The following is a 22,966-nucleotide window of genomic DNA, read 5'->3' as shown; positions in this document are numbered from 1 at the left end:
CATGCTCAGTACTCCAGGAAATACATTTATTTTAGTTTAGTGGATCACATGAACACTGACATCTCTGTAAAGGGAAGGGTCTGTGCCTGCCACAGCCTGATACAATATATTAATAATGAAGATTGTGATTAGATGTAATTGGAGCACTTCTACGCCCCGGCATCAGTCTGACAGAGAGCGTATTTGTAGGAGTACAACTTGTTATCTGCACCTCCACTCAACATAAGCTGCAACAGAAATGGAAAGCACCGGTGTTGATTAGTTGTTTTAAAAAGCAAAATGATTAGGTCTTGTCTTATGTTCTTACCCCACTTTCTGTCCAATCAACGCAGAACACTTTGTCCTCGTGGGCTGCCAGGTCGTACAAGGGAGCTTTACAACTGTAACAAGCAGGAATCCAAATTAAAACACGCATGCATTTATTATTGCTAAAACTTTCTTAGCCATTTATTTAGTGATCTCCTTCAGTGCACTTCATATAAGAGCAGGGGTGGACCCAGAAGAAATAAATGTCTTCAGAAGGGCCTTGGTGACATACCTTCTAGTGTCCCACAATTTGACCACGTTGTCAAGGGAACCAGAGACCAATTGGTGCTCGTTTGAAGGTGCCCACTTTACAGCAGTGACCCAGCCAGTGTGGGAGGTCAGGTTGAGCAGTACCAGGGCGCCGTCTGCAGAGGAAGGATGGAAGGAAGACACTCAGAAAACATGGAAGGGACCTCTACACTTGCAAAAGTCATGTAGATCGTTGTTTTTAGTAATGCAATATTGTTATATTATATTGTTCTTTTTTTAGTTCTCTGAAAGAAGAGTCCTTTGTTGATTTCTGTTGTTGAATTGTGCCACTCTGAGTTGTTTGTGAGATAAAACATAAAATTGTGGTGTGATTTTGTAGTCTGGCCCTCCGAACCATCTGGCCCCCTGGAAAATATAATTGGAGATCCCTGATATAGGCCATAGCGTAATAACACCTAATCGGTTGCCTCAATAAAAGGGTGGAATGTAACGTAGAGGATGTAATATAAGGCTATTCAGACCATGACATGATCAGAAACTGCCTGGACCAGAGTCCTGGGGTGGCCGCACTCATGCCCCCATTCAATTTCCACTACAGCAGCCTCTATATCTTCTCTGGACATCCTCTAGTCTGATTCTCCTGTCTAGCATCTCTAACCTCAGCATCAACCCAAATTCTACATATTTACCACCTTTCCTCCGTAAATATTCAAATCACATAAATCTGGCTTCTGTGAAAGCTTTTAACACAGGTAATGCTCCAAAAATTATATTAGAGGGTTTTTTTGTACAATGACAATACATTTCTATCTAATCTAATTTGGGAGTGAAAATGCTGTGACCATATAGATACCTTTAATTCGAGGGTCCCAGAGTCTTACGTGTCGGTCGGTGCAGCCTGCAGCCAACCTTTGACACAAAGGCGAGTAGGAAATACTATTAAAAACTTTAGTGCCAGTCTGCAAAGAGAAAAAAAACATAATCAAATACACAATCTTGTTTGTAATGGCAGCAGTTATTTGACTGGGAGTTACCAGTGTGGTCTTCATAATTCCTGACTCTATATCCCAAACACGAATTGTATGGTCCCAAGATGCAGTGCACACTTCATCAGCATCACTCCAAAGGACAGAGGAGACAGCTTCATTGTGTCCAGATAATGTCATAATAGGCGTCTTGAGAATTAAAAAAACACATGTAAACATTAAAAACTTACATTATTTGTGTTTATAAAGGGTCTGTAAATCTCACATGTAGAACTCACTCGTGTCAAACCCAGCTGTTGTGTCTTCTGTTTCTTTCTTGGTCTATCTGCTGGTTCTTCAACCTCATCCGCCTCATCTGTTGGTACTAATTTGATGGAAAGGAAAAGGATTTTTTTTTTAAATATATACACATACGCACACGGTTAGATGCTAATTACCAAAAGTGTAATACCTGCTGACCAGATCTTTAACATTTTATCCCATGAACCACTGCAGAACTAAAAAATAAAATAATCCAATTGTCAATGCACATATTAAAATCATAATCCTTAAAGTTTACTATAAATCACTGAGCTGATGTGAACCATCTTTACCTTTGTGCCGGTGGGGTCTGTTGCAACTGCATCGACACTCGCTGTGTGCCCTCGACAACAATGTCTGGCATTGACCTTGTTCTTCTCCGAGTTCCACTCCCACAAAATGACAGTGTGGTCCAAAGAGGCAGTCAGGAGCAAAGAGGTCAGGTTTTCTAAGAAAACACGAAACACATTTATAAATTTGAGCAGTAAATATACTCAAATATATGTCGTTATTAATTTGTCCATTTCACCTCTTTTGACCCAAGCTACATCTTTGACAACATCTGTGTGTCCAGCGACTGTTAGCACTGGTTTACCGTCCACAGACCAGATTCGGGCCGTCTTATCATATGACCCGGTGAGAATCCTACAAAACCCAAACCACCATTTATCACATACAGAAAAACCAAGCACCGTGTGCCTTGTGGGATGGCCACAGTGTCACTCATTTTAGCAGATGTTACCATTCTGAATCCGCTTGTACAGAGCTGATCCAGTCATCATGCATCATACACTCTTCAGGCTCAGGGGCAATGATCTTCTCCACATACTCTATCTCAACAACGTCTTCCTATAATACACACATGCAACATGTATTACTTAATAAATCCTCAGTCACCATTAAAACTGGTAAATTAATTCTTACGGTTGAGATCCCTTCAGTTTCCATGTGGGTGGACAGTGTTGTTCGTAAAAACTGTCCTTTAACCAAGAAGTCAAAATCGACTTTTTTGTGAGATGCTGTAACAATCGGTATAAGTGATAAGTAATCATATTTGTAAGCATAAATTACAAGGCAACACAGCTATTATCAGATACATTTTAAACATGCTTAAATTGATAGATGCAAACAGTGAAAGAGGACAACATAATTGTTACAGCCTAATAATACTGAGCATACCATGTTTTGCCTCAAGTAACTTGTTGATGACATTACTGAGGTCTTGTGTTTCAGATCCAGCGGGAATGGAGAACGGGACATCATCCACAAGATACCTGGATATCGGAAATGAACGAGAATAAATTGAACTGATTCACTAAAACGAAAACGGTGTATAAAATGGGATAGAAAGCTACAAACAATAACCACAATCACCTTCTCCGTTACACGTTAAACAGCAGAAGACAAATTAGCAACTGGAGCTAACATGCACGTTTATCATTTTTTTGTTAAATTTGGCTATTAAGAAAGTCACTTACCGTTTGTCTTCCGTGAAAAACCTTGCTTGTAACTGCGACATTTTTACAACTATGTCGTTTAATCCGGCAGTAGTCGCCAGATGTCTTCAGCCTTTACAACACACGAAGTACACGCAGGGGAACCATGTGCTACAAAATCCAGGCAGTGCAGCGGAGCACAGAGCTCATCGATCATTTAGCGATTATCTACTTGTAATGTCTGTTTGACGAATAAGAAGCCTTCATTTAAGGTCTAGGCCTCGTTTAGGATCACGCCATTTTTTTAACACATTCAAGCTTCATGATATGGTTTAGAGATCAGTTAATGTTTAGAACATTTAGAATGTTTTGATACATCTTATATGTGTAAGCAGACAACAGTAGGTCCTTTTAATATAGGTGCATCATCCTTATAATAAAATATGTATGATGATGTTTCTTTGCTGATACTTATTTGAAATAAGATAATACTTACATAAGACTTTTATTTCAACTTGGCCATATTCATAGCAGTAAAATTATACAGAAATCTTTAAAAAGTAAGATTTAGTTCTTATACAGAACATAATACATTTTAAAAAAGGTTACAGTCCAGAGTTGCATCCAGAAACATTAGATAGTATTGCCCGGATAGTTAATGACAAACAAAAAAAATATATACACAAACGGGGCCTCTTTTCACTCATCATCTGCTTCCTCTTCCTTTACTTTCTTTTTTTTCTTCTTCTTCTTCTTCTTTTCTGTAGACTAGGGAAAGACAAATATAAGTCAATATTATATAATTCAACACATTTTTCTTTAGTAATTATTCATTAAGCCTTACCTCCGTCACTGGCACTTCAATTTCTTCCTCCTTTTCTTCCTCTTCTGCTGCCTCGTCTGATTTCTTGTCTTTCTTCTTCTTCTTCTTCTTCTTTTTGGGAGCCTCCCCTGAAACTTCTGGTGTTTCAGTTTCTATCAGAAAACGGATACAAAAAAAGATATAGGTTAGAGTAAGATGATCTTAAAGCTTGACTTTTAGCCATATCACAAATAACATACCTTGTGTTACTGGCTCTTTCTTTGGCTTCTTGGCTTTAAATGCTGGGGTTGTGGGCTCAGCTGCTTCTGGATCCTCTACCTCTTCAAACTTCCTTTTCTTTGACGTGGATGGGATTGTGGAATCGCCAGATGGATCATATACTTTCACTTCACTGTTTAGATTCAGCCAATTTTAGTCAGCAAAATTTTCAAACAAAACCCCACAAGAATAGTTTATGTACCTTTTGTGAGTATATTTGTCCGCTTTGGCCATTGCTTTGCCTGTACCACTGATTCTTCTGATCTGTTCGGAGAGACCGTACAAATAAGACCATACAGTTTAAACAATGCATGTTCCCCAGTTTCTTTTTGTTCATCCAACACTTACTCCTTTTTCTTCCAGCTGACGAAGGCGGACCTCTAACTTGGCTCTGTTCTCCACCCCCATTTCAGCATTGGTGTCTTCTCCTAGTGCATCATACCGAATAGCCAGGGCCGTTTTAGCTGCCAGCATTCTGGATATCTAAAAGTCAGACAATTCTAATAAATAAAAGGTGCTAGCTATAAATGTATCATAATAATAGCAGTCCCTGTGCACCCACCTTGCCCTTGTTCTTGGCGCTGGTCTGGCCCACAAGAGAGGCATGATAGATAAGACCGTACTTGGGCGTGTCCTTGCGAGTTTTGAGGGCTCTGAATAAAGCCTTCTCTGCTCCCAGTATCTGCACAGTGGATGCAGGGTGCTTTGCCAAATTCAGGAGAGAACCTGCCGGGCACAGGAAAAAACTGAAAATACAGTTGCCTCAAGCGCCCTTAATAAAAGCTGATTTTACAAGCTCAGATGAGGTAGTGACTTAATACCATCAGTTTATTTCAGGAAAGTGACAAACTGTCGCCATCATCACCGCTTGGTTGTTTATTACAGTACAAGCCCATATAAACTCACCCGCATGAGAAATAAGTCGAGCACCAACCAGCTCTCCCACCATAACTGTCAGATTTGGAGCAATGGCCATCATCCTGTTCTTTAGGTAGTCATACAGCTGCACTCTGTACTCAGTTATCTCAATCACCTGAAAAACAAAAGTTAAAATATAAGTGCTGAACAACCAACGATATAGTCACAGACCATGCCCACATGGACAGTTCAGATGAGGTAGTGACTAAAAAGCCTACATGGATCATTTCAGGATAAAGACAAAAGTCATCATCATCACCACTGTCACTTATACTATAAAGTATCTTAGTTTAAAGATGCATACCTGATCACAGAGGTGACTGATGTTGGCAATGTCCTGTTCCGACACCTCTGTTCCCATGGAGATCTCTGCAGCCAGTTTTACCTCTGCTTCAATTTCCTCAGGCAACATGTCTGACAAATCACTGCCCGCCACATTTGTTCGATCACCTAGACAATAAATAATAATTTAAAAGTTCTTTGTGAATCAAGACAATAGATGGCCAAGCGCGTACCGATCTTTCTGACAGCTTTACAGTAGGCCAAGTTGTCTGTGACAATTTTCCCCAGCTCGGGAAAGTGCCAGCCGTACCACTCTCTGCAGCGCATGATGTAGTTGTTCAGCTCTTTATCCAAATCATCCAACAGTGCTGCAACAAATTGAGTATTAGTTAAACAGTAGTCAAACATAGATATTTCAACTTACTTATTCAGCCAAACTTACAGATTGCTTGAACAATCATGGTGTCAACTTTGTCTGGGCTGAATTTTAACTTGTATCGAGATAAGCTGAAGACAAATGCAGATATTAGGGGAAAAAAATCAAAACCTACAATTCCTTTGAGGACTTTTATTTGGCCTCAGTGGTAGTGACGAATGCTGAAAATGTATTCTACAGGAACTTTCAGACAGCAAATATAATCATAGGCTTTCAGGTTACTCGACATGTCCTATAACCATAATTTACCTGTGAGCTAAACCAAGAGACATGGCACTGATATCTCGAGCAGGAAGTCCAGTGATGAGACCTTCCATCTGACTCCTGATGCATCTCATGAGCTCTGCCACAGCAGGGCTGTAGACACAACTGATGTCCAACTTCTCCTACAAATCACAGCATATTAGAGGGTTGCTGGTAGGTCAAACATCAATCTGTACATGAAACTTACTTTGATAACACCGCCAAGTTTAGCATCACTAATAGCCAGCTGTTCATGAGCTTCCTTAGCGACAATCTTTTTGAGGACTTTCTTTAAACTCTTGCCAATTTTTCCCTCAACAAGAGCAGTAGCAGCTTAAAGAAAAACATAATTCAGCATGACAATTTAGTGGTCACTCATTGGTTGGTGACGAATGCTGTGAGATATTCATTTCACAAAATATTACAAACTTACCAGCCAAGGCCTCTGTGGTGTCTTGAAACTTCTCAAAATGTTTCAACTTAAGACTGCCGAAGAACAAAGATGTATTAGTTATCAAGTAGAACAAAGAATTAAGGCCCAAAAGTCACTGGGATGAGCTCAAGTCAGCCGCGACCCCTAACGGGAACAAGCGGTAGAAAATGAAGAAATGAAATAGAAAAAAAAAAAAAAAAAAAAAAAAAACTCAACTTTTAGCTGTACAATCGCTTTTATATACATTTTAATCATGTCACGTTTACGTTACTTACACTTTGTTCGCCTTTTCAGAAGTTTCAAATTCTTTATGCAAGCTATCCACTTGCTGTAGCTTGGATTCATCGAGGACCTAAAATATGACATTGTTAAGAGGATTGTGTTATACGTATTAACTATTGTTCTGATATGTTGGATCTAGACCGCCTCTCATCTAAAGCGTGCTGCAAGCCTGCACACGTGGTGAATTTGAATGGCCTCCACACTTAAAAGTAGGATGAGGCGAAGAGACAAATATACAATAAGTAGTTATATTAAGAACTGTGAAAATTGTTCGTATTGCGTGAAGCGAACTTATAACACAATATACAAATTTCCTTTTGGTATGGATTGGATAACTGCGACTGATTTGGCCGAAGCTAGCTGTGATGCTAAATCAGAGGTAGCCGGTGTAAGTGTGAATCGAGACATAAAGAAAGGTAGTAATGATGACAAAATACGTACTTTGAAGATAGCATATCCAGCAGCAGTCTCAAATAAAACCAACATTTTGACCAAAAACGTTGGTGTCCCTCTAAAAAGAGAGCTCAGGTCTTCCTCTGATCACCACGCTGCACCAAGTCTTGCTGCTGCAGCACGTGTGGTCTTGGTGAGGCCGGGGAAAGTTTTAGTTGCCAGATCTGCTTATTTGGTTTTCAACAGTCGACCCAGGATCAGCGGGTTCCTTTGAATAAACAGTATTTGGGCAAACATTTTCATCACTTTAATAATGCTAAAGGCTAAAATATCCGTCAATGACCAGGAAAGAGTCTACCCAGTAAACAAAAGTGGATACAAAAAAGTATTTACAATTTAGGCTGGAATTTGATATGTGATGGCAACCTAAGAAAGATCTCTCGAGACAAAGCACGCAAGAACTATGGTTTATTAAAAACAATAAAGCACACTCCCGATAATATAATGTGTACATGACGCCCACATTAATTAATTATTCGTAATACTATATGTAGTAATGATTAAATAATAAAGATGTATGAGTCCTTCTTTACCATATCCTGTTTTGGCGGAAGTGATGCATAGGGAAACTCAAGCAAAACACCGACACGTGAAAATAGTGAAAACGTGCAAAGGCGACCAGTTTATTTGCAAGCATAGCCTAGATTTACTGAGGGACAAGCTCAAACATCGAGTAAAATGAGTGAGTCGGGACATTACCCTCCACCGGACTTCAGCAGTCCACCCCCGAACACTTTTCAGCAGCAGCCCAGGACAAGCAGTTTCCACCCGGGCATGTGGAGTTGGCAGGAGACCCCAGAAGCCAGCCCGGGCTACAGTAGCTACGGATATCCGTCTGCATGGGGAAACTATGGCACTAATGTACCACACGGTGTGTAAAGACAGCGTTCTCTCCAACGCCAAATTATACATCATTGGTGTTTTTCACATAAACAAAGAGTTGTATGTACAAAATTGTGTAGCTCATATCATAACACAGAAATGGTACACCCTCTGCCGATAATGTTCTATATATTTCATCTTATTAAATGTATTTTTATGATGTGGCATTCAATGTTTTGGTCCTTTTAGGTCATAGCTATGGACATCAGTGGCACCAGGGAGGAGGACGTGGAGGAAGACCACATTATGGAACCCCTGGAAATTATGGCCACAAAGTATGATGACAAAGGCTGTGCCTGAATGCCCACACTATTCCCTAAATAGGGCAGTATTTAGACTCATTCCATTTTTAGTACTGTCCGAATGCCCAGCAGATGAAAAAGTTGTGCACTTAAAAGTTTCCCTGAATGCACATTGAAAAGGCTGTTTTCTTAACTGGTCAACAACAGGTTTTGTTCAGGTGTTCAGTTTAAAACTGAGATGGAGACAGGTCAGAATTCTTGGATGCTATTTGCCGTTTGTTTAACTGTTAGATTGCACGTTTGTTGACCTGGTTTATCTCTGTCACAAACTGGGCCTATCCGTGTGAAACAAAAATCTTTCATTCAAAAACAGTAAATCTACTATTGTTATATAGGCTATTGCCCACCATTTGAGTTTATGACATCCTGAAATTCTAGAAATGCAACCTATATAGATCACCTGCAGACAGTAGGTCTTTACCTGCACACAACACAAGTGAATGAAAGCAGATAGAAGAGGAGTTTTAATGCACTGTTGACCCATGATTATTCTTGAATAAACCTTTAACCGGTTAAGTCGCTAATGTTAGCTGCTTACCTTATTGTTACTGTTAAAAGATCACAATTGCAGGCAAATTTAATTATCCATTTTGTTATATGTTTATTTTGAGATCCAAATAAAATGTTCATGATAATCATTAGTTCATAAATGTGTGTGTGCAGATTTGACCAATGTTTATTAAAGAAAGCCATTTTACAGTAGCTTAGCACACTTTTTTCACCAAGTAGAGCAAAGTGACTATAATACCCTCATTCACAGAGCAATTAGGACAAAGAGTACAGGACTATGTAGTGAATAAGGGGTTAGGGACTAAGGTGGACATTCGGAAGCACCCAATGGGAAAAAATGTCTCCAATTTTGTCCTTATGTGTAGCTAATATCATTTCTCATAATTACAGAAAAATAAGAAGGAACCAGAGTGCCCATATTTCTGTGACACATGCGACCGAGGATTTAAAAATGCTGAGAAATATAATGAACATATCTCCCAACATGTCAAGGTGAATACATAACTTTTGTACTTTGTTTCTTCTTGATATGATTGTATTAACTGTGTTTAGTAAAATTTCAGTGCTCTGTTCCTGATTGCACTTTTATGGCTCATGAAAAAATTGTTAGCATTCACTGGAAAAATGTAAGCTTGCAAATTTTTTCTGTACTTTTTTTGTCATTTATATTTAATTTCACTTTATTCACTCTGGATTTTTTGGTTGTGTTTGCAGAACCATGCACCAGGAGCTAAACGGATCAAACTGGACACACCAGAAGAAATTGCAAAATGGCGAGAGGAAAGACGAAAGTATGTGTTCAAGATCAAAACAAATTATGTAAAATTATATTTTAGACAATTTGTTGACATCAGTTCATGTTCTATGTACCAGAAACTACCCTACTCGTGACAATGTTGAGAAGAAAAAAAAGATGATGGAGATGAGAGAGGAGACGGGAGGTGTTCTTGAGACAGCACAATTTGGGTAAATGATAGCCCTATTTTATTAAATTGTCATGTTGAAATTACACATATTTAAATTGTTTTAATTGTATTTATATAATTGTATTTTCTTTTTTACAAATTTTTCCTCAGACGAATGAGAGGAAGAGGACGGGGTAGGGGAGGTGGAAGGGGTCGTGGTAGGGGAAATAGAGGCTCTCAGGGGCGCTATCAACAACCTTTTCATATGTCAGATGGCAATGTTGCAGAGAAATTACTGGTACAAACGCCAGCAAAGAGAGACCTAGATGGAGATCCACTTGGGACATCAGTTTGTGCAGACCTTGGTGAGGTATTTTTGTGTTTATAAATGCTTAGAAAAAAATAAACCACATGTGACAATGTAAAATATTCTTACAGATTCAGACAAGGATGATGCAGCTCCTGAGAAAGTAGTTGTAACTCCTAAACAGATCACTTCAGGTTTGGGATCTTTGATGGCAAATTATGGGTCAATGAGTGAAAGTGAGGAAGAGCCTGATTGTAAGTACACAACAACACATGGCCTATTGTCAGTACAAAAAAATGTACATGCATACTGACAAAACATATTACATTTTTTATCAGCTACACCAATTCAAAAAGCACATGAGCTAATACAAAAAAACCAGACCATCCTGAACATGGCAACCAACTCCCAGGATACTGTGCCAGTAACATTTAATGCGGAAAGAAATTATAATAGAAGAGGAAGACGAGGAAGAGGAGGGAGGCGTGGTAAAGGACGTCATCAGGACACACCACAAAAAAGCAGTCCCACTCTGCTGGAGATGGTAATTATACATTAAATAATGATATGTCATAATCATCAGTACAGTTTGTAATAACTATTATTACATCAAATGTTTTTCTTTTGTCCAGCTGTTGGCTCCAGATATGCGTCACGAGAGAAATGTTCTACTCCAGTGTGTGCGTTATGTTGTTAGAAATAACTTTTTTGGACTAGAGAAAAAACTACAGGAAAAGGATAAGAAGTTGTCCAGTGTTACAAATGGAAAGCACTCCCACAGTGGTGGTAGTCATGTGCAGACAGATGTAGATCAATGTACTTCACAAAAAAGTATCACTGCAGATTCAGCCCAGAAGCAAGATTCCTTGAACCAGTCGACTAGTCTTCCTGTAGTTAACTGTCAAGTGAAAAGCTTCTCCATAAATGCAGTTAAAGTTTCGCAAAATACAAGCACATCACCAACTATTGACTGTCGAGATCAAAAAAGATCTATTTATGATGATGAAATATGGGAGTGACTTAAAATAGCACATGTGTTTGGATGCCTTTGGGTGTGTGCTCAAGATATAATTTCAACCAACTGTATGATTTTGTAATGAAAAAAATTGTTTATTTCTGCATATTTTACTTTTATACTTTCACTTAAATAAATTTGCCATTCTGTGGTTTACAGTATCATATGTGTTTGTATTTGCAGTATTTATTTTCTTAAAATATGAGTCAGAGGTTGACTTCCAGAATAATTACTACAAGGATATCAATTAATGTACTGGACCATAAGAAATGTGTTTACAATGAATACAATTAACAACATATGAGATGTTGTTAATTTTATTCACTGTTGTGACAATTGCTTACTATAGTGGTTGTGTGAATGACAATGTTTATATGTCATTTATGTTATTAGTGGGTTGTACATTTACTTGAATTACTCTTTAAAGAAATTGTACTCCTTGGTGTAGTTTCCAGACTACTCCCACTTGAGTAATATTATATATATATATATATTATATTTTACAGTATAACAGTACTCTCAAAGTTTTGTTTTTTTCTCATTGTGGTCACATTAGTCTATTCTTTGAAAATACCTTGATTTATGCATTATTTAAGGTTTCAATCAATTTCAAATTAAACATCAGATTTTACATTCTGTTATTTACTCTTTTATTAAAGGCCGTGGATGTAGAGCCGCGGCGCGGTCAAATGGCCCAGCAGTTTAAGGAACCGCGGCACGGCCATATAGCCTCATGGCTAACCCTAACCTTAACCCGGCGCGGTCTAAAACGGCTCTGTAGATACTCCCTTTCTTTATTAAATTACCAGTGCACAATCTACCATTTTATATATTTTTTTATTTTTTGAGTAACGTTACTCTTACATGAGAATACATTTTGGCTCCTTAACGCTCCCCTTTTCTGTATTAATTACATGGCGGTAATCAGTGTTGTAGCTGAACGCGTTCATTGAACAAAGTTCATGAACGCGTTCATAATTTTGGTGAACGTGAACTGAACGAACGGTATTACTGCTGAAGAACGAAACTGAACGCGTTTATTCTGGTGTCTGTGAACGGCAAAATTCGTTCTTTTTATTTTCGTTCAATAAAGTGTCAGATTTCTAGAGACTTCCAGGCGGAAAAGACCGTTATGTTGCCCAACAAGAGCCTCTGTCTGGCAAGTGTGAGAGCTCCAGAGTTGTAGAGGCGAAAGATTCGGAGTCAGAGATTTCGCGTGTCGCACCGCACTGCGCATGCGCATCAAAACAAAACCCAGCACCAGACGCGACAGCGACAGAGCAGCAGGAGTCGCCCTACGACCATTTATGTGAGTTTTATGATAAGGTCGGTGAGGATGGGAACAATCTAACATTTCTGTGCAAACTTTGCCCAGCAAGATTTCCCTCATGTTTTTGAGAAAATACTGTGGGCTGAAAGCTGCAACTGTTACTAGTGTGGACTGAATGGACAGCAACAAATGGGGGAAGTCTGTCCCTTCAATGTGAATGTAAATCCTGGGTAAGGATTCAAAATTGGATATGAAGATGAACACATATATTCAGCAATAAACTAATAAAATAATTGCTGCCTGTTGTTGTATTTGGGCTATGGAATAATTTAGAACAATTATTGCATAATATTGAAAAAAAGAACTGAACTAGTTCATTTTTGGAGCTGTGAACTTAGTTCAAAATTTTGAAGTATGAACTGTGAACTGAACTAGTTCATTTTAAAATGTATGAACTATGAACTGAACTAGTTCATGTAGAAAGTGAACTTTCCCAACACTGGCGGACGGTAATATGCTATAACTGAGAGGACTTCTTATTACAATGAACTCCATGATTAGTACTGCGTAATATCATCACCAACCACGTGGAGTGCTCGTGAGTGTAACATGAGCCTCCTCGTCTCCATGGATGTATTGGTCGGTCGTCTCCTGGAAACCACCTGTCGGTCCGCGACATTTGCCAAGCAACGGTGCGTGTCTATCGGTATGCGTGTAATTTATGAAGAAAAACTCAACAAAGAATGCGTTTTACTGCAGGAATTATTCATTTTAACTTGCTCAAGGGAGGCGCCGCCAGGTGAACTCTTGTCATGGCGGATGAGTGTGTAAGAGTCGAGCCTGCGGTTATCAAGTTTTTCGACGTGCAAGTTGGACATGTTTACACAACCAAAGTGACTGCCACAAATGTAGGAAAAAGGTTGAAGAAAATCATATTTCAAACGCCGTCTTCGAAGGTAAGAGGGGAAAAAATGGATAACGGCATTGTAAAGATTTAATAAAGAATAAATTGACGCCATTGGCTAAATGCTAATGCCAATTAAGGCCATGTGCGAAAGGCTTACGATTAGCTTACGATTTGCCAAGTAACGGTGCATGTCTATCGGTATGCGAGGAGTAATTTATGAAGAAAATCTTTACACAGAGTGCGTTTTACTGCAGTCATTTTAAATTGCACAAGGGAGGCGCCTCCAGGTGAACAAATGGCTAAATGCTAACGCCAATTAAGGCCATGTGCAAAGTCTTACGATTAGCTTACCACGTGCACTCATTTTACTTTAGAACATTTTAGATAACTTGTTTGTGTGGTTACAAATAATAATTATTCTCTCTATACTGACTTTGTTTTAATGCATTTGCACTTTTCTCACAGTTTAAGTTTACACAAAGCAGATCAGATACAATGGTGGTTCCTGGCCTGTATGTTAGTGGTTTGCTGGAGTTCAGTCCAGAGAAAGAGGAGCATGTCAGAAGTGCTCTTATGATTCATACAGATAATGGAACAATAGAAGTTCCAATTCTGGCGTAAGTTATAATTATAAGGGTTGTTTAGGCAGTTTGAATGTATGTGTAGCATTAAAATCATTGTTTTCCCCCCAATATTTTATTGAAGGTTTCCTGTGGTGTGTTGCTTACGAATGAATCCAGTTGTTGATTTTGGCGTTGTTGCTGCCATAAGTCAAATTCTCTACAAACAACACTCAATAACAAACCGTGGTTCTGCTCCAGGTTGGTATAACCCATGGAACAATAATCCTTTACCTCTCTACCTAAATGTTATTTATTTGCTGTTATGATTTTTGTGGTCTGTTCCTAAGGATGGTTCCAGGTGCAGGATAGTAGCGACCCCTCAATCAAAATCAGGCCTCGCGACGGTGTATTGGCATCTGGCGCCACCCAGTGGATTACAGTCGAACTGCGCACTGATACAATGAGGGATATTTACGAAGACGTCATGTAAGCTAAATAAGCACTTACTACACAGCCTTACTGCTATTATGAAATTATTTTTATGTACCTTTCTTACTCTGTTTTTTAGTGTGGAACTCCAGAATTATGCACCTGGCATTCTTAATATTAGAGCTAAAGTGGTGGACCACCGACTGGAGATATATGACCTGCAGGTGGTTATATTAGGGCTCTTATAATTCTGTGGAAATGATTACACCACTCAAACTGATAGACTGTAATTTTCAAACAGGGGGTTCCTCTGCCCTGCCTATGGTTCGGACCGGCCTACTTTGGAACATCTTGTGTAGAGAGTGTAGTTCTGAGGAACAATGCACCACAGGCTTGTGACTGGGTCTGTGTGCTACAGGCCTCCGCACCAGGGACAGAGATGGTGAGTCAACAAAATTTAACCTACATTGGAAAATTATAGAACATACTAAATTTGATTTCCTATCAGGGCACAGACCTTCAGAGGAGCACCACCCTAGACACCACCCTGCTGGAAAAAATGCAGAAATGCAGCCTGTATTCTCCGGATGTCTTCGAGTGTTTTCCAACACATGGTCGGCTGGAAGCTTATGATCAAACCACTCTAACATTATGCTTCAGCCCAGGATGTAAAAGGTATATTTATTTTTAAATTCAGTAAATATTGGTTAGCTTTGTTTTGCACAATATATACATCACTCCTTGTGTACCTACAAGGAAGTTTACAATCATTTGTGGGGAAAAAGGTAGTGCTACTCCCCGTCGGGGAATCGAACCCCGGTCTCCCGCGTGACAGGCGGGGATACTTACCACTATACTAACGAGGAGCACATATGCAAAAATGGGCGTGGCCTAGCTTTTATATCTTTTTGTTATCCTTAGAGCATGAGCGTGTGTCATTTCAGGTCAGACAGTGAAAAAGACTGCTCTTCTTCATCCAGACGACAAGATTTCAGCCTTTTCCTGTTGTTTGAGTCTGTGGGCAGCAAACACGGGTTCACTCACCATAATGGTACTAGCAATATATTACAAAACAGATGGTTTATATAAAAACAAAAATCCTTCTTTTGTTTTCCAGGCAGCACTGGTGTGGAGCTAGCAGTTACAGGCTCTGGGGTTCCTGTGTCTCTTGTTCCGAGTCCTTCACAAAAGTTAAACTTTCTCCCGTGTGTCACTGGAGAGTGTGTGGATTTGTTGTGTGTCCTGCAGAACCTTTGCCCTCAGCTTCCTGTACATTTTAGATTAAAAAAATTGCCACATTTTAGCGCTAAGCCTTCTGCTGGGACCATAGCCCCTGGACAATGCAAGGTACATTAATTATATTACTAAAATATTTTCTGGGTTATCAGCAATTCCTCTAAAAAATATGTATATAAATTTGAAGTAATAATTCCAAGGTAGGGCATTTTGATAAGGTTGTGATTTCAATGTATTTCGATGCAATATAAGCACTTTTATGCTGCAGAATAACTAATCCATGTGTTTTTCGAAGAATGTTTCCATATATAAATTTGTCTTAAGATTCTTCTGTAATCCTCTGTTGTACTTGCTGAAACTTTTCAGAATATAGTTATTTCCTTCAGTCCAAGACAACAAGGGACTTTCCAGGTGCTTCAAAAAATAGATGTCCTCGGTCAGGTCAGGCAGCAGAGAGGTTCTAACCACAATGACGAGTTTGAAGGACTCCAGCTTCGCACCTTTCATACCATTGTCCTGCACCTGTCAGCAGTCTGTTGCAGCAGGACTACACATCCTGTACCCCAACTAAATCCTGGTAAAAAGAAAACCACTCACACAGACACGTTTTTATATTATTTATGTTATTCATAAGGAAGTGTCATTGTTTTGTATATTAGGCATTACTCCATTAGTCACCAACCCAACAGGGCTGCAACCTTATGTGCGATTAAGTGACATTTCACGCTGTCGTGAGCTGGTGCCAGCTGTTGTCCTCAGTGCTGACAAGACAAAGCTGCACAAACATCGTAGAAAAAAGACTGTGATCAGTGGAAATCAAGAGTTTGTGGCTTTCCCAAACGACAGAGCCCAAAGTCTGAAGCCTCCCACACCACACACAGATTTCAGGTAAAGTTATAATGTTTAATGCTCTTTGACATGTCTGTCAAAGGGAACCTGTCTGTGTGTCTGTCTTTTATATTTACTCCAGACCTCCTACTTATCAATTCATTTTAGGACCATCTTCACCGATGTATCCCGCCACTGTTATGTTGATACCAGCTATGCCTTTACTCAGCAGGAAGAGGAAAAAATAAATAAAAACCTGCAAATGTATTCTGATTTACTTTGTCAGCGTAGACAAAGACGACAACAAAAACTTCAGCAGAAGTATGTTCATTCATACTGAGATTTACTTTACTAGTGTGAAAGTACTCATTAACTTTGTGTTCTCGGACAATAGACAGCAAGAAAAGACAGAGAACAATGTGGATATTGGGATTGAGCCGTCCCAAGGTCTTGTCCCTCCTAAACTTCTTTGCAAAGACCTTGACCAAAGAAGCACTTCCTTTATAAAGTCATGGTCCCAGAATAATTGGAACGGCAGAAGCAACATCACACCTATAAAATACAAAATCACCAAAGAGGTGAGTATTTCACCATTACGTCAAAGCTAATGAGTTATTAAATCTTTTTGTATTGTTATTTGTAGGTTTCAGGGTCAATAAATGCAGTGCCATCTACAAGCCAGGAGGTGGCAGAATGTAACAGGACCCTTAACGTCCAGGAGTTATACCAAGTTATTATTGGTTAGAAATGATTCATCTATTTGTAATACCACATATGATATCGAAATAAACGTATTTTCATTCTTAATGGTTTAATGTATGTATTTAATTATGGAGAGCCTTTTTTAGTTTCACTCACTTAATTCTCCTCAGGACCACTATCAGTGGACTTTGGAGAGGTGTGTGTGAGGTCAGTGTGTTCTCAGAACCTGGAGATGATCAATCATCTATCAGTACACATCTGGATCCAACTCGAAGTGGACTGTCCTGAGCTCCAAGGCTCCTCCCCTGTCTCTTATGTTCTCCCACCTCACTCACAAGCAGCACTAACCATGAAATTTCAAAGCACTGAGTTGGGAGAATTTTATCGGTGTGTGAATGAAATGGCAGTCATAGCAAAAATTGCATTCATAACAATATGTACTTTATAAATAACATGCTGTTGTCTCATTTGCAGAACTGTGCCTTACATTGTAAACCAAAAGCATCCTGGTCAGATCCTGGTCCAGGCTGAGGTTGTCCCTGTTGATTTGGAGCTGTCCACTGGTCAGCTTGTGCTTCACCCTATTTCAACATTGCTTGCTTGCTCAGGCTACAGGAGCTCAGTGACCCTTAAAAACCACAGGAACCATCCAGCTGAGTTCACATGGAAACCGGTCATCACAGACAGTGGGACTCAGTTTTCAATTCGACCAGCTACAGGTTTTACTATCTATTTTAACAAAACATTACACCAACAATTGCGCATATTTTCTGTGACTTAAAGGGGCTGTAACACATTTTGATCCATGTAAGAATATATTTTTAAACCAGTATAGTATTGAAAAAGCATAAATGTATTTTTCTGTAAGTTTTTAGTGTTGCGTTTTCCCCCCACATTTTTAAAAATAAACATTATCTGGCAATTTACACATTCATTTAACTAAATAAAGGTGTCATTAGGACATATCATTGGTCAAATCTTGGCTATTGTCTAATAATAATAAGGATTTGGTCCTTTTTTCTAATATGGTTGCTATGGTAACCTCTACTTATCTGCTGCCCATGTCTAACCAAGTAAAAATTTCTCCCAAATTGTCAAACTGGGAAAAACATGGGGTTTGCCAAATTGGCAAAAAACATTCAATAAAATCGTATATAGAATCTTGTTTTAGTGAACTGGATAGTCTAACATATGCACTTTTAACTTGCGCAAACAAAAAGCTGTTACAGCTTGATAAATAGATATATGTACACTTCAAACTTCAGGCGACCTTGTTGCCTATATTAGCCTTTAGCTTGTCATTTCACTTGCGGCTGACCAATAATAGCCCTAAATCCACCAAATGTTAATTTCACTTGGTTTATGAATCCTCTTCTTTTGCTCAGGTGTTGTTGATGCATACAAAGAACTAGACTGTGAAGTGGTATGGCATGCCTCCTTCTCTTCTCCTATAGAAGGAGACTTTGACCTGAGTGTCTGTGAAGGAAACACACAGCATTTGCACTGTGAGGCCAAGGTACGTTTAGAGCCCCATTCAGATGTGGTGATAAAAAAAACATTCTGTATATTTTATGTACCATAATAGTACACAACTAATACGATTTAAATATAAAATAAACACATACATAAATAGATATAGATATATATTTAGCAGACCACTAAAGTAAATGTGATGAAATGTCAACACCAGATTTCACTTTTGCAAAGTTCTATTTTCCTATATGTTCAATCATACCAGCCCACATTTATTAGAGTGCCAGGTATTGATTTTTCTTCTGACGGCAACCTCAGTGGACCCAAACCATTCATGTATTATCTTTTGAATAAAACTTAGAAGAATTACAATTGTCAGAGTTTGGGTATTGCATATCCCCAAACAAGCATTTTTTTACTAATTTCTCAGGTTGGATGCACCACTGTTAAGCTGATAGACAAGAAACGAGTGACATTTGAGTCAGTCCCCTTAAATCTGACCTCTGTCAGAACGGCAGTGCTGTGTAACACTGGAGCCAACCACGCATTCTATCAGGTGCTGTGTTTTGTATTGTTGGTAAATCAATGTACAATGTTTACACATTGACCTAGAAGTCAAAATAGTATTGTATGTCCCTTTGTTTACTTTGGAGCAGGTGAAGGATGTCTGCCCTTTGCCAGGCATGGTGGTGAGCCCAGCTGAAGGAATGGTGCAGAGAGGTGGACAGGCTGTTCTCAGCATTCACTTCAACCCAGATTCCGTCATTAGATTTGACGCCACAGTTGAGGTCAGAAAAAACGCGTCATTTTTTTGTTTTGTTTAATCAAGACGATTATATGCACTGATGTTCAAAGTGTTCTGTACAGATAGCTCTGAAATGCTTGAAGTCCATTGAGCTCAGAGTGGGCGGATCAGTGGAGCCTCCAAATGTAGAGATAACCAGAGTATGTTTTTAAATTCTATTTATTTTTATAATGGTCACTGGAAATACCCTGCTCATTTGCTTTTTCACCCTTTTTTCACTAGTTAGTTGAAAAATGTACATACCACTAAGAAAATAAGTGTTGAAAAGCTTATATTTTGCATTTGGTACTTTTTCAGTCCAGTTTCCAGCTTTTTGGGGTCTATCTTGGTTCCCGGAGAAGTGTGCCCTTTACTCTTACAAACCACTCATCAGCTCCAGCCAGGGTCACCTTTGACTTGTTCGATTATATAGATTTTTCTGTCCAATCAACAGAGCTTTTAGCAGGTATAGTTAATATACATCCATCGGAGCACAGAAAAAATTCTGTTATGCAAAGCTTGATTATAAAATGTATATCAAGACTGTAGTTCATATATAATCAGAGACTGTTAAATGTGCTTCTAAGTGTCGGAGCCTGGAGTGAGTGTTGTGGAACTACAGCGTAATCAAAATGTCAACTGCTTCCTTGTCTTCTGTCCCACTCAAGTGAGTTATTAAATCATGTTCTATGATCTATGTGAAATGCACCTTTTAATTTGGCTGTTTTTATCTGTAGGTGGCCAGCTATGATTTTGAGATTCCAATGACGGTCAATGGAATGGTAGTTTCTAGTACCCTTAAATTTTCCCTCCCTCCTTCCCCGTCCACTTTCTCCACCTCATGCACTTTGACATCTGGCAGCACCAAAGCAACCATCCAGGCTGTACCTTTGTCAGTTTCCATAGTAACAGGTTCCAGATGCATAGAGGCCACAGGTGAGGTCATTCATGGAATGTATTCACCTGGATTAGTATGGCTTTGCCCAAGAAGACAAAAAGATACAATATTTAATTTCACTCATGATTTCTACAGTGGTACAGCCTCCAATACATATGTCTCCAGACAGTTTACTTTTTGATATGACTTCTATGCCCAAAATCTGCTCAAAGGTACATTGGCTACAATATTTCAAAATATCAAGTTTATATACTATGTTTCTTTTTCCTTTTACCACATTTAATCAACTTTTCTCCAAACAGACAGTTGAGCTGAAAGCTGAAATGGGTGAAAATATCAGCTGGAAATCGTCAGTGCAGCTAGAGATAAGTTGGTGGTTTGACTGTTTTGCTGCTGGATTGTGTATGATTGATGGAGAAGAGTCAGTGTGCACTGTCTCTCCATCTTCGGGAAGACTCAAGCCTGGCCAGTCCACTAGTGTGGAAGTCAGGATTAGATCTGCGAGATTTCAAAGAGGTCAGACATCAAATCATGCTTTTTATATCAAATTAAATCCATTATGTCAAGTCTTAAAATGTTCTTTGTCCCTGGTGCAGTGGCAAATCTGACCCTTCCTCTTTACCTGGGAGACAAGAGACAGGGTGCGATCAGAGACCATGAAGAGAGGTACAGAGAGCTCTCTGTTACTGTGCACCCTCTCCCTCACATCACTGTGCACCCTCCTCAGCTCCTGCTCACCCCAGTGCCTCTGGGGTGCAACATGACAGTAACACTCACTGTTGTGGCCACAGGATACACAAGGTTGGTCCACTTTGTTCTTTGTTTTTTCAAACATGACAAGAAGTTCAAGAGACAAATGCAGTGTTCTGTTGTCCTCAAGGAAAGCAACAGGAAATTACAGATAGGTTTTATGTCAAGGATGTGACAGGCCAGAATGGAGTTACTTTGTAACATGAGCTGTCAAACATTATGTATATTGTTTTTCATCTTTGTCTGAACATTAGCATGGTACATGACTTCAATCTTTTGCTTTTACACTCCATGAATGCAATTGTTGAACTTACTTCCAAAAACAAACACGATGTTCTTTTTAATGAAAATATTTTGTATATTCTTCTACCCATTTGAATACAATATTTGTCAATTGACAAAATTATTGTTAAATTGTGCATTTCCCCCCCCTCAGTGGCACACACATTACAGCTGAAGTTGGGGATGTAGAGCAGGAGAATGGAAGAAAGCAGCATGCCCTCTCATTGACTTTTCCTCAAGGAACACAAATTCCTGCACAAGTCCAGAATAAGGTATTAAAACAATTAAGCTAAAACAGATAAAATGACAAAAACTGCCACAGCTGTTGTCCTGTTGACCTAAATTAAATCTGTGGAAGGGATGGGCCGATATTGAGTTTTTTAAATTTTATTTATTTTCTTAGCCAATACAATAGTTGATATTTGGCTTGCTGCTGTTGTCGATACTGATATTTGGATTTTTAAATCCAAAGCAAGGCCCAATAATGTATTTTAATTTCCAACAAATTCATTTTTTTTGTCATTTATTTATGAAAACATACAGCCATATTCTTATCGTACTTTCTGCACTATAAGGCGCACTTAAAATAATTTCCTCAAAAACCATCAGTGCGCTTTATGATCTGATGCGCTTAAAGGCGCAATGGATGATTTTTTGATGATTTGAGAAACGCAGGCGGAAGAGCGCATGCGCACTCCCCCGTGCGGACAGATACAATACACACGTGCGTTTGTTTATTAATGCGACCGTAGATTTCCGTCTTCTTCTGAGCCAGCTCGTCATTTTGTCCCGTACACTGAGGGAACTATATTATGATAGATTAATGCGCTTAGACACGCGGAAACGTGGGGACAAGCTGCACGCGGCTGCAGGTGAGCGGTAAGTGCGTTTTATGATTGATACGTGGCAGGACTAATCGGCAGTCCACGTCACAAGGAAATAAGTCCATTCAACCTTTAATATATGGATTATTTCTGGTTGTGCTCAATGACCTCGAAGCGATTTATTGTGGTGCACGGTGTATAAAGAAGACTGGACACGAGAGACTCAGATGAACGTCAAGAAGAACGTTTACGGTACTCCAGAACCGGAAGTCTCAACATCTATGCAAAGCATGCAAGGAAAAAGAAACGGTTGTCTATGCGGGTATAAATTGTGGCGAAAAATATATAAGTCAAGTATTCCCACAGACAAAAAACCAAGGCACTCTGTTTTGGAAAAAATAATTAAAATGCCTTAATTGCAACATGGCTTTAAGTTTAGAATACGCACCAACACGTTTCAGCCTTAACGTGGCCTTCCTCAGGGTGCAATCAAGCCAACAGGTGTGTAGGCCTCCTTTAATAGGGAGGGACTATCTCCTCCTCGCACAGGTTTTGGAACAAATTCAATAATCATTACTCTTAATTTGTTAATATTTGTGTGGCTAGCAAATTGGAAGTGGACGGCCATGGGTTACTGGGGGTCACTTTTCTATATGGCACGTTTGTGTTCTGAAAGTCTGTCTTTGAGTCTCCTTTTTGTTCTGCCAATATAAAAACAGCCACACTCACATTC

The 22,966-nt window shown here is 39.2% G+C and overlaps 3 protein-coding genes and 3 non-coding genes across 8 annotated transcripts in view; 2 read left to right on the top strand and 4 right to left on the bottom strand.

Moving 5' to 3' along the window:
- Positions 1–12: 12 nt before the first annotated feature.
- On the bottom strand, positions 13–7,487 carry LOC140371753 (ribosome biogenesis protein wdr12-like). Of its 3 annotated transcripts, XM_072459135.1 has the most exons (20): positions 7,355–7,487; positions 6,907–6,983; positions 6,632–6,684; positions 6,407–6,531; positions 6,205–6,341; positions 5,962–6,026; positions 5,753–5,887; positions 5,542–5,687; positions 5,226–5,352; positions 4,882–5,045; positions 4,668–4,802; positions 4,522–4,583; positions 4,301–4,452; positions 4,083–4,213; positions 1,781–1,852; positions 1,551–1,691; positions 1,370–1,475; positions 539–671; positions 308–380; positions 13–227 (listed from the first exon to the last, which is right to left on the bottom strand). In XM_072459135.1, the coding sequence occupies exons 1-20, from the start codon at positions 7,397–7,399 to the stop codon at positions 150–152; spliced, it is 2,157 nt and encodes a 718-aa protein (XP_072315236.1). In that variant the 5' UTR covers positions 7,400–7,487; the 3' UTR covers positions 13–149. The 3 variants fall into 3 exon arrangements, with proteins under 3 accessions (XP_072315236.1, XP_072315165.1, XP_072315092.1); XM_072458991.1 differs by lacking the exons at positions 13–227; positions 308–380; positions 539–671; ... (1 more) ...; positions 1,551–1,691; positions 1,781–1,852 and adding an exon at positions 3,864–4,006; XM_072459064.1 differs by lacking the exons at positions 4,083–4,213; positions 4,301–4,452; positions 4,522–4,583; ... (9 more) ...; positions 6,907–6,983; positions 7,355–7,487 and adding exons at positions 1,954–1,999; positions 2,096–2,250; positions 2,332–2,447; ... (2 more) ...; positions 2,982–3,076; positions 3,281–3,491 and having other exon boundaries at positions 1,781–1,866.
- LOC140365674 (small nucleolar RNA SNORD11B) lies at positions 5,110–5,192 on the bottom strand. The gene has a single exon (XR_011927851.1). It is a non-coding gene; the product is annotated as a small nucleolar RNA SNORD11B (small nucleolar RNA).
- On the bottom strand, positions 5,420–5,504 carry LOC140365668 (small nucleolar RNA SNORD11B). Its single transcript, XR_011927850.1, has one exon. It is a non-coding gene; the product is annotated as a small nucleolar RNA SNORD11B (small nucleolar RNA).
- A 431-nt stretch (positions 7,488–7,918) lies between the features above and the next one.
- Positions 7,919–11,306, top strand: nufip1 (nuclear FMR1 interacting protein 1). The gene is made up of 10 exons (XM_072450814.1): positions 7,919–8,237; positions 8,438–8,523; positions 9,451–9,552; positions 9,624–9,686; positions 9,775–9,851; positions 9,934–10,026; positions 10,137–10,330; positions 10,404–10,526; positions 10,611–10,816; positions 10,905–11,306. Exons 1-10 carry the CDS (start codon positions 8,045–8,047, stop codon positions 11,289–11,291), a joined length of 1,524 nt encoding a protein of 507 aa, XP_072306915.1. The 5' UTR covers positions 7,919–8,044; the 3' UTR covers positions 11,292–11,306.
- A 2,063-nt stretch (positions 11,307–13,369) lies between these two features.
- Positions 13,370–22,966, top strand: part of LOC140363256 (cilia- and flagella-associated protein 47-like) — a 47,560-nt gene continuing 37,963 nt past the window's right edge. Inside the window, exons 1-27 of the mRNA XM_072449723.1 lie at positions 13,370–13,513; positions 13,930–14,081; positions 14,170–14,285; positions 14,375–14,513; positions 14,596–14,680; positions 14,758–14,898; positions 14,965–15,131; positions 15,401–15,507; positions 15,574–15,803; positions 16,059–16,269; positions 16,352–16,580; positions 16,689–16,841; positions 16,915–17,098; positions 17,164–17,260; positions 17,393–17,609; positions 17,697–17,941; positions 18,608–18,738; positions 19,126–19,251; positions 19,352–19,483; positions 19,563–19,640; positions 19,798–19,945; positions 20,067–20,146; positions 20,217–20,415; positions 20,513–20,589; positions 20,680–20,893; positions 20,974–21,178; positions 21,564–21,681. Of these exons, the coding sequence (XP_072305824.1) occupies positions 13,370–13,513; positions 13,930–14,081; positions 14,170–14,285; positions 14,375–14,513; positions 14,596–14,680; positions 14,758–14,898; positions 14,965–15,131; positions 15,401–15,507; positions 15,574–15,803; positions 16,059–16,269; positions 16,352–16,580; positions 16,689–16,841; positions 16,915–17,098; positions 17,164–17,260; positions 17,393–17,609; positions 17,697–17,941; positions 18,608–18,738; positions 19,126–19,251; positions 19,352–19,483; positions 19,563–19,640; positions 19,798–19,945; positions 20,067–20,146; positions 20,217–20,415; positions 20,513–20,589; positions 20,680–20,893; positions 20,974–21,178; positions 21,564–21,681 (4,125 nt within the window). The remainder of the gene's footprint in view (positions 13,514–13,929; positions 14,082–14,169; positions 14,286–14,374; positions 14,514–14,595; positions 14,681–14,757; positions 14,899–14,964; positions 15,132–15,400; positions 15,508–15,573; positions 15,804–16,058; positions 16,270–16,351; positions 16,581–16,688; positions 16,842–16,914; positions 17,099–17,163; positions 17,261–17,392; positions 17,610–17,696; positions 17,942–18,607; positions 18,739–19,125; positions 19,252–19,351; positions 19,484–19,562; positions 19,641–19,797; positions 19,946–20,066; positions 20,147–20,216; positions 20,416–20,512; positions 20,590–20,679; positions 20,894–20,973; positions 21,179–21,563; positions 21,682–22,966) is intronic.
- Positions 15,251–15,322, bottom strand: trnad-guc (transfer RNA aspartic acid (anticodon GUC)). The gene has a single exon. It is a non-coding gene; the product is annotated as a tRNA-Asp (tRNA).

The sequence above is a fragment of the Eucyclogobius newberryi genome, unplaced genomic scaffold (assembly GCF_026437365.1).
Source record: "Eucyclogobius newberryi isolate DKJ021-1_F unplaced genomic scaffold, fEucNew1.0.hap1 SCAF_1, whole genome shotgun sequence".
NCBI classification, from domain to species: domain Eukaryota; kingdom Metazoa; phylum Chordata; class Actinopteri; order Gobiiformes; family Gobiidae; genus Eucyclogobius; species Eucyclogobius newberryi.
This window is presented reverse-complemented; position numbering and strand designations above follow the sequence as displayed.

Excerpts from the sequence above, each read along its gene's own strand:
- LOC140371753 (XM_072459135.1), bottom strand. The coding sequence starts at position 7,399 with ATGTTGGTTTTATTTGAGACTGCTGCTGGATATGCTATCTTCAAA. Across the intron at positions 6,342-6,406 it reads AACTTGGCGGTGTTATCAAA|GAGAAGTTGGACATCAGTTG; the intron begins GTAAGTTTCATG and ends TGTGATTTGTAG. Across the intron at positions 1,853-4,082 it reads TTGAAGTGCCAGTGACGGAG|GCGGATGAGGTTGAAGAACC; the intron begins GTAAGGCTTAAT and ends CCAACAGATGAG.
- nufip1 (XM_072450814.1), top strand. The coding sequence starts at position 8,045 with ATGAGTGAGTCGGGACATTACCCTCCACCGGACTTCAGCAGTCCACCC. Across the intron at positions 8,238-8,437 it reads TGGCACTAATGTACCACACG|GTCATAGCTATGGACATCAG; the intron begins GTGTGTAAAGAC and ends TGGTCCTTTTAG. Across the intron at positions 9,687-9,774 it reads TTAGCATTCACTGGAAAAAT|AACCATGCACCAGGAGCTAA; the intron begins GTAAGCTTGCAA and ends TTGTGTTTGCAG.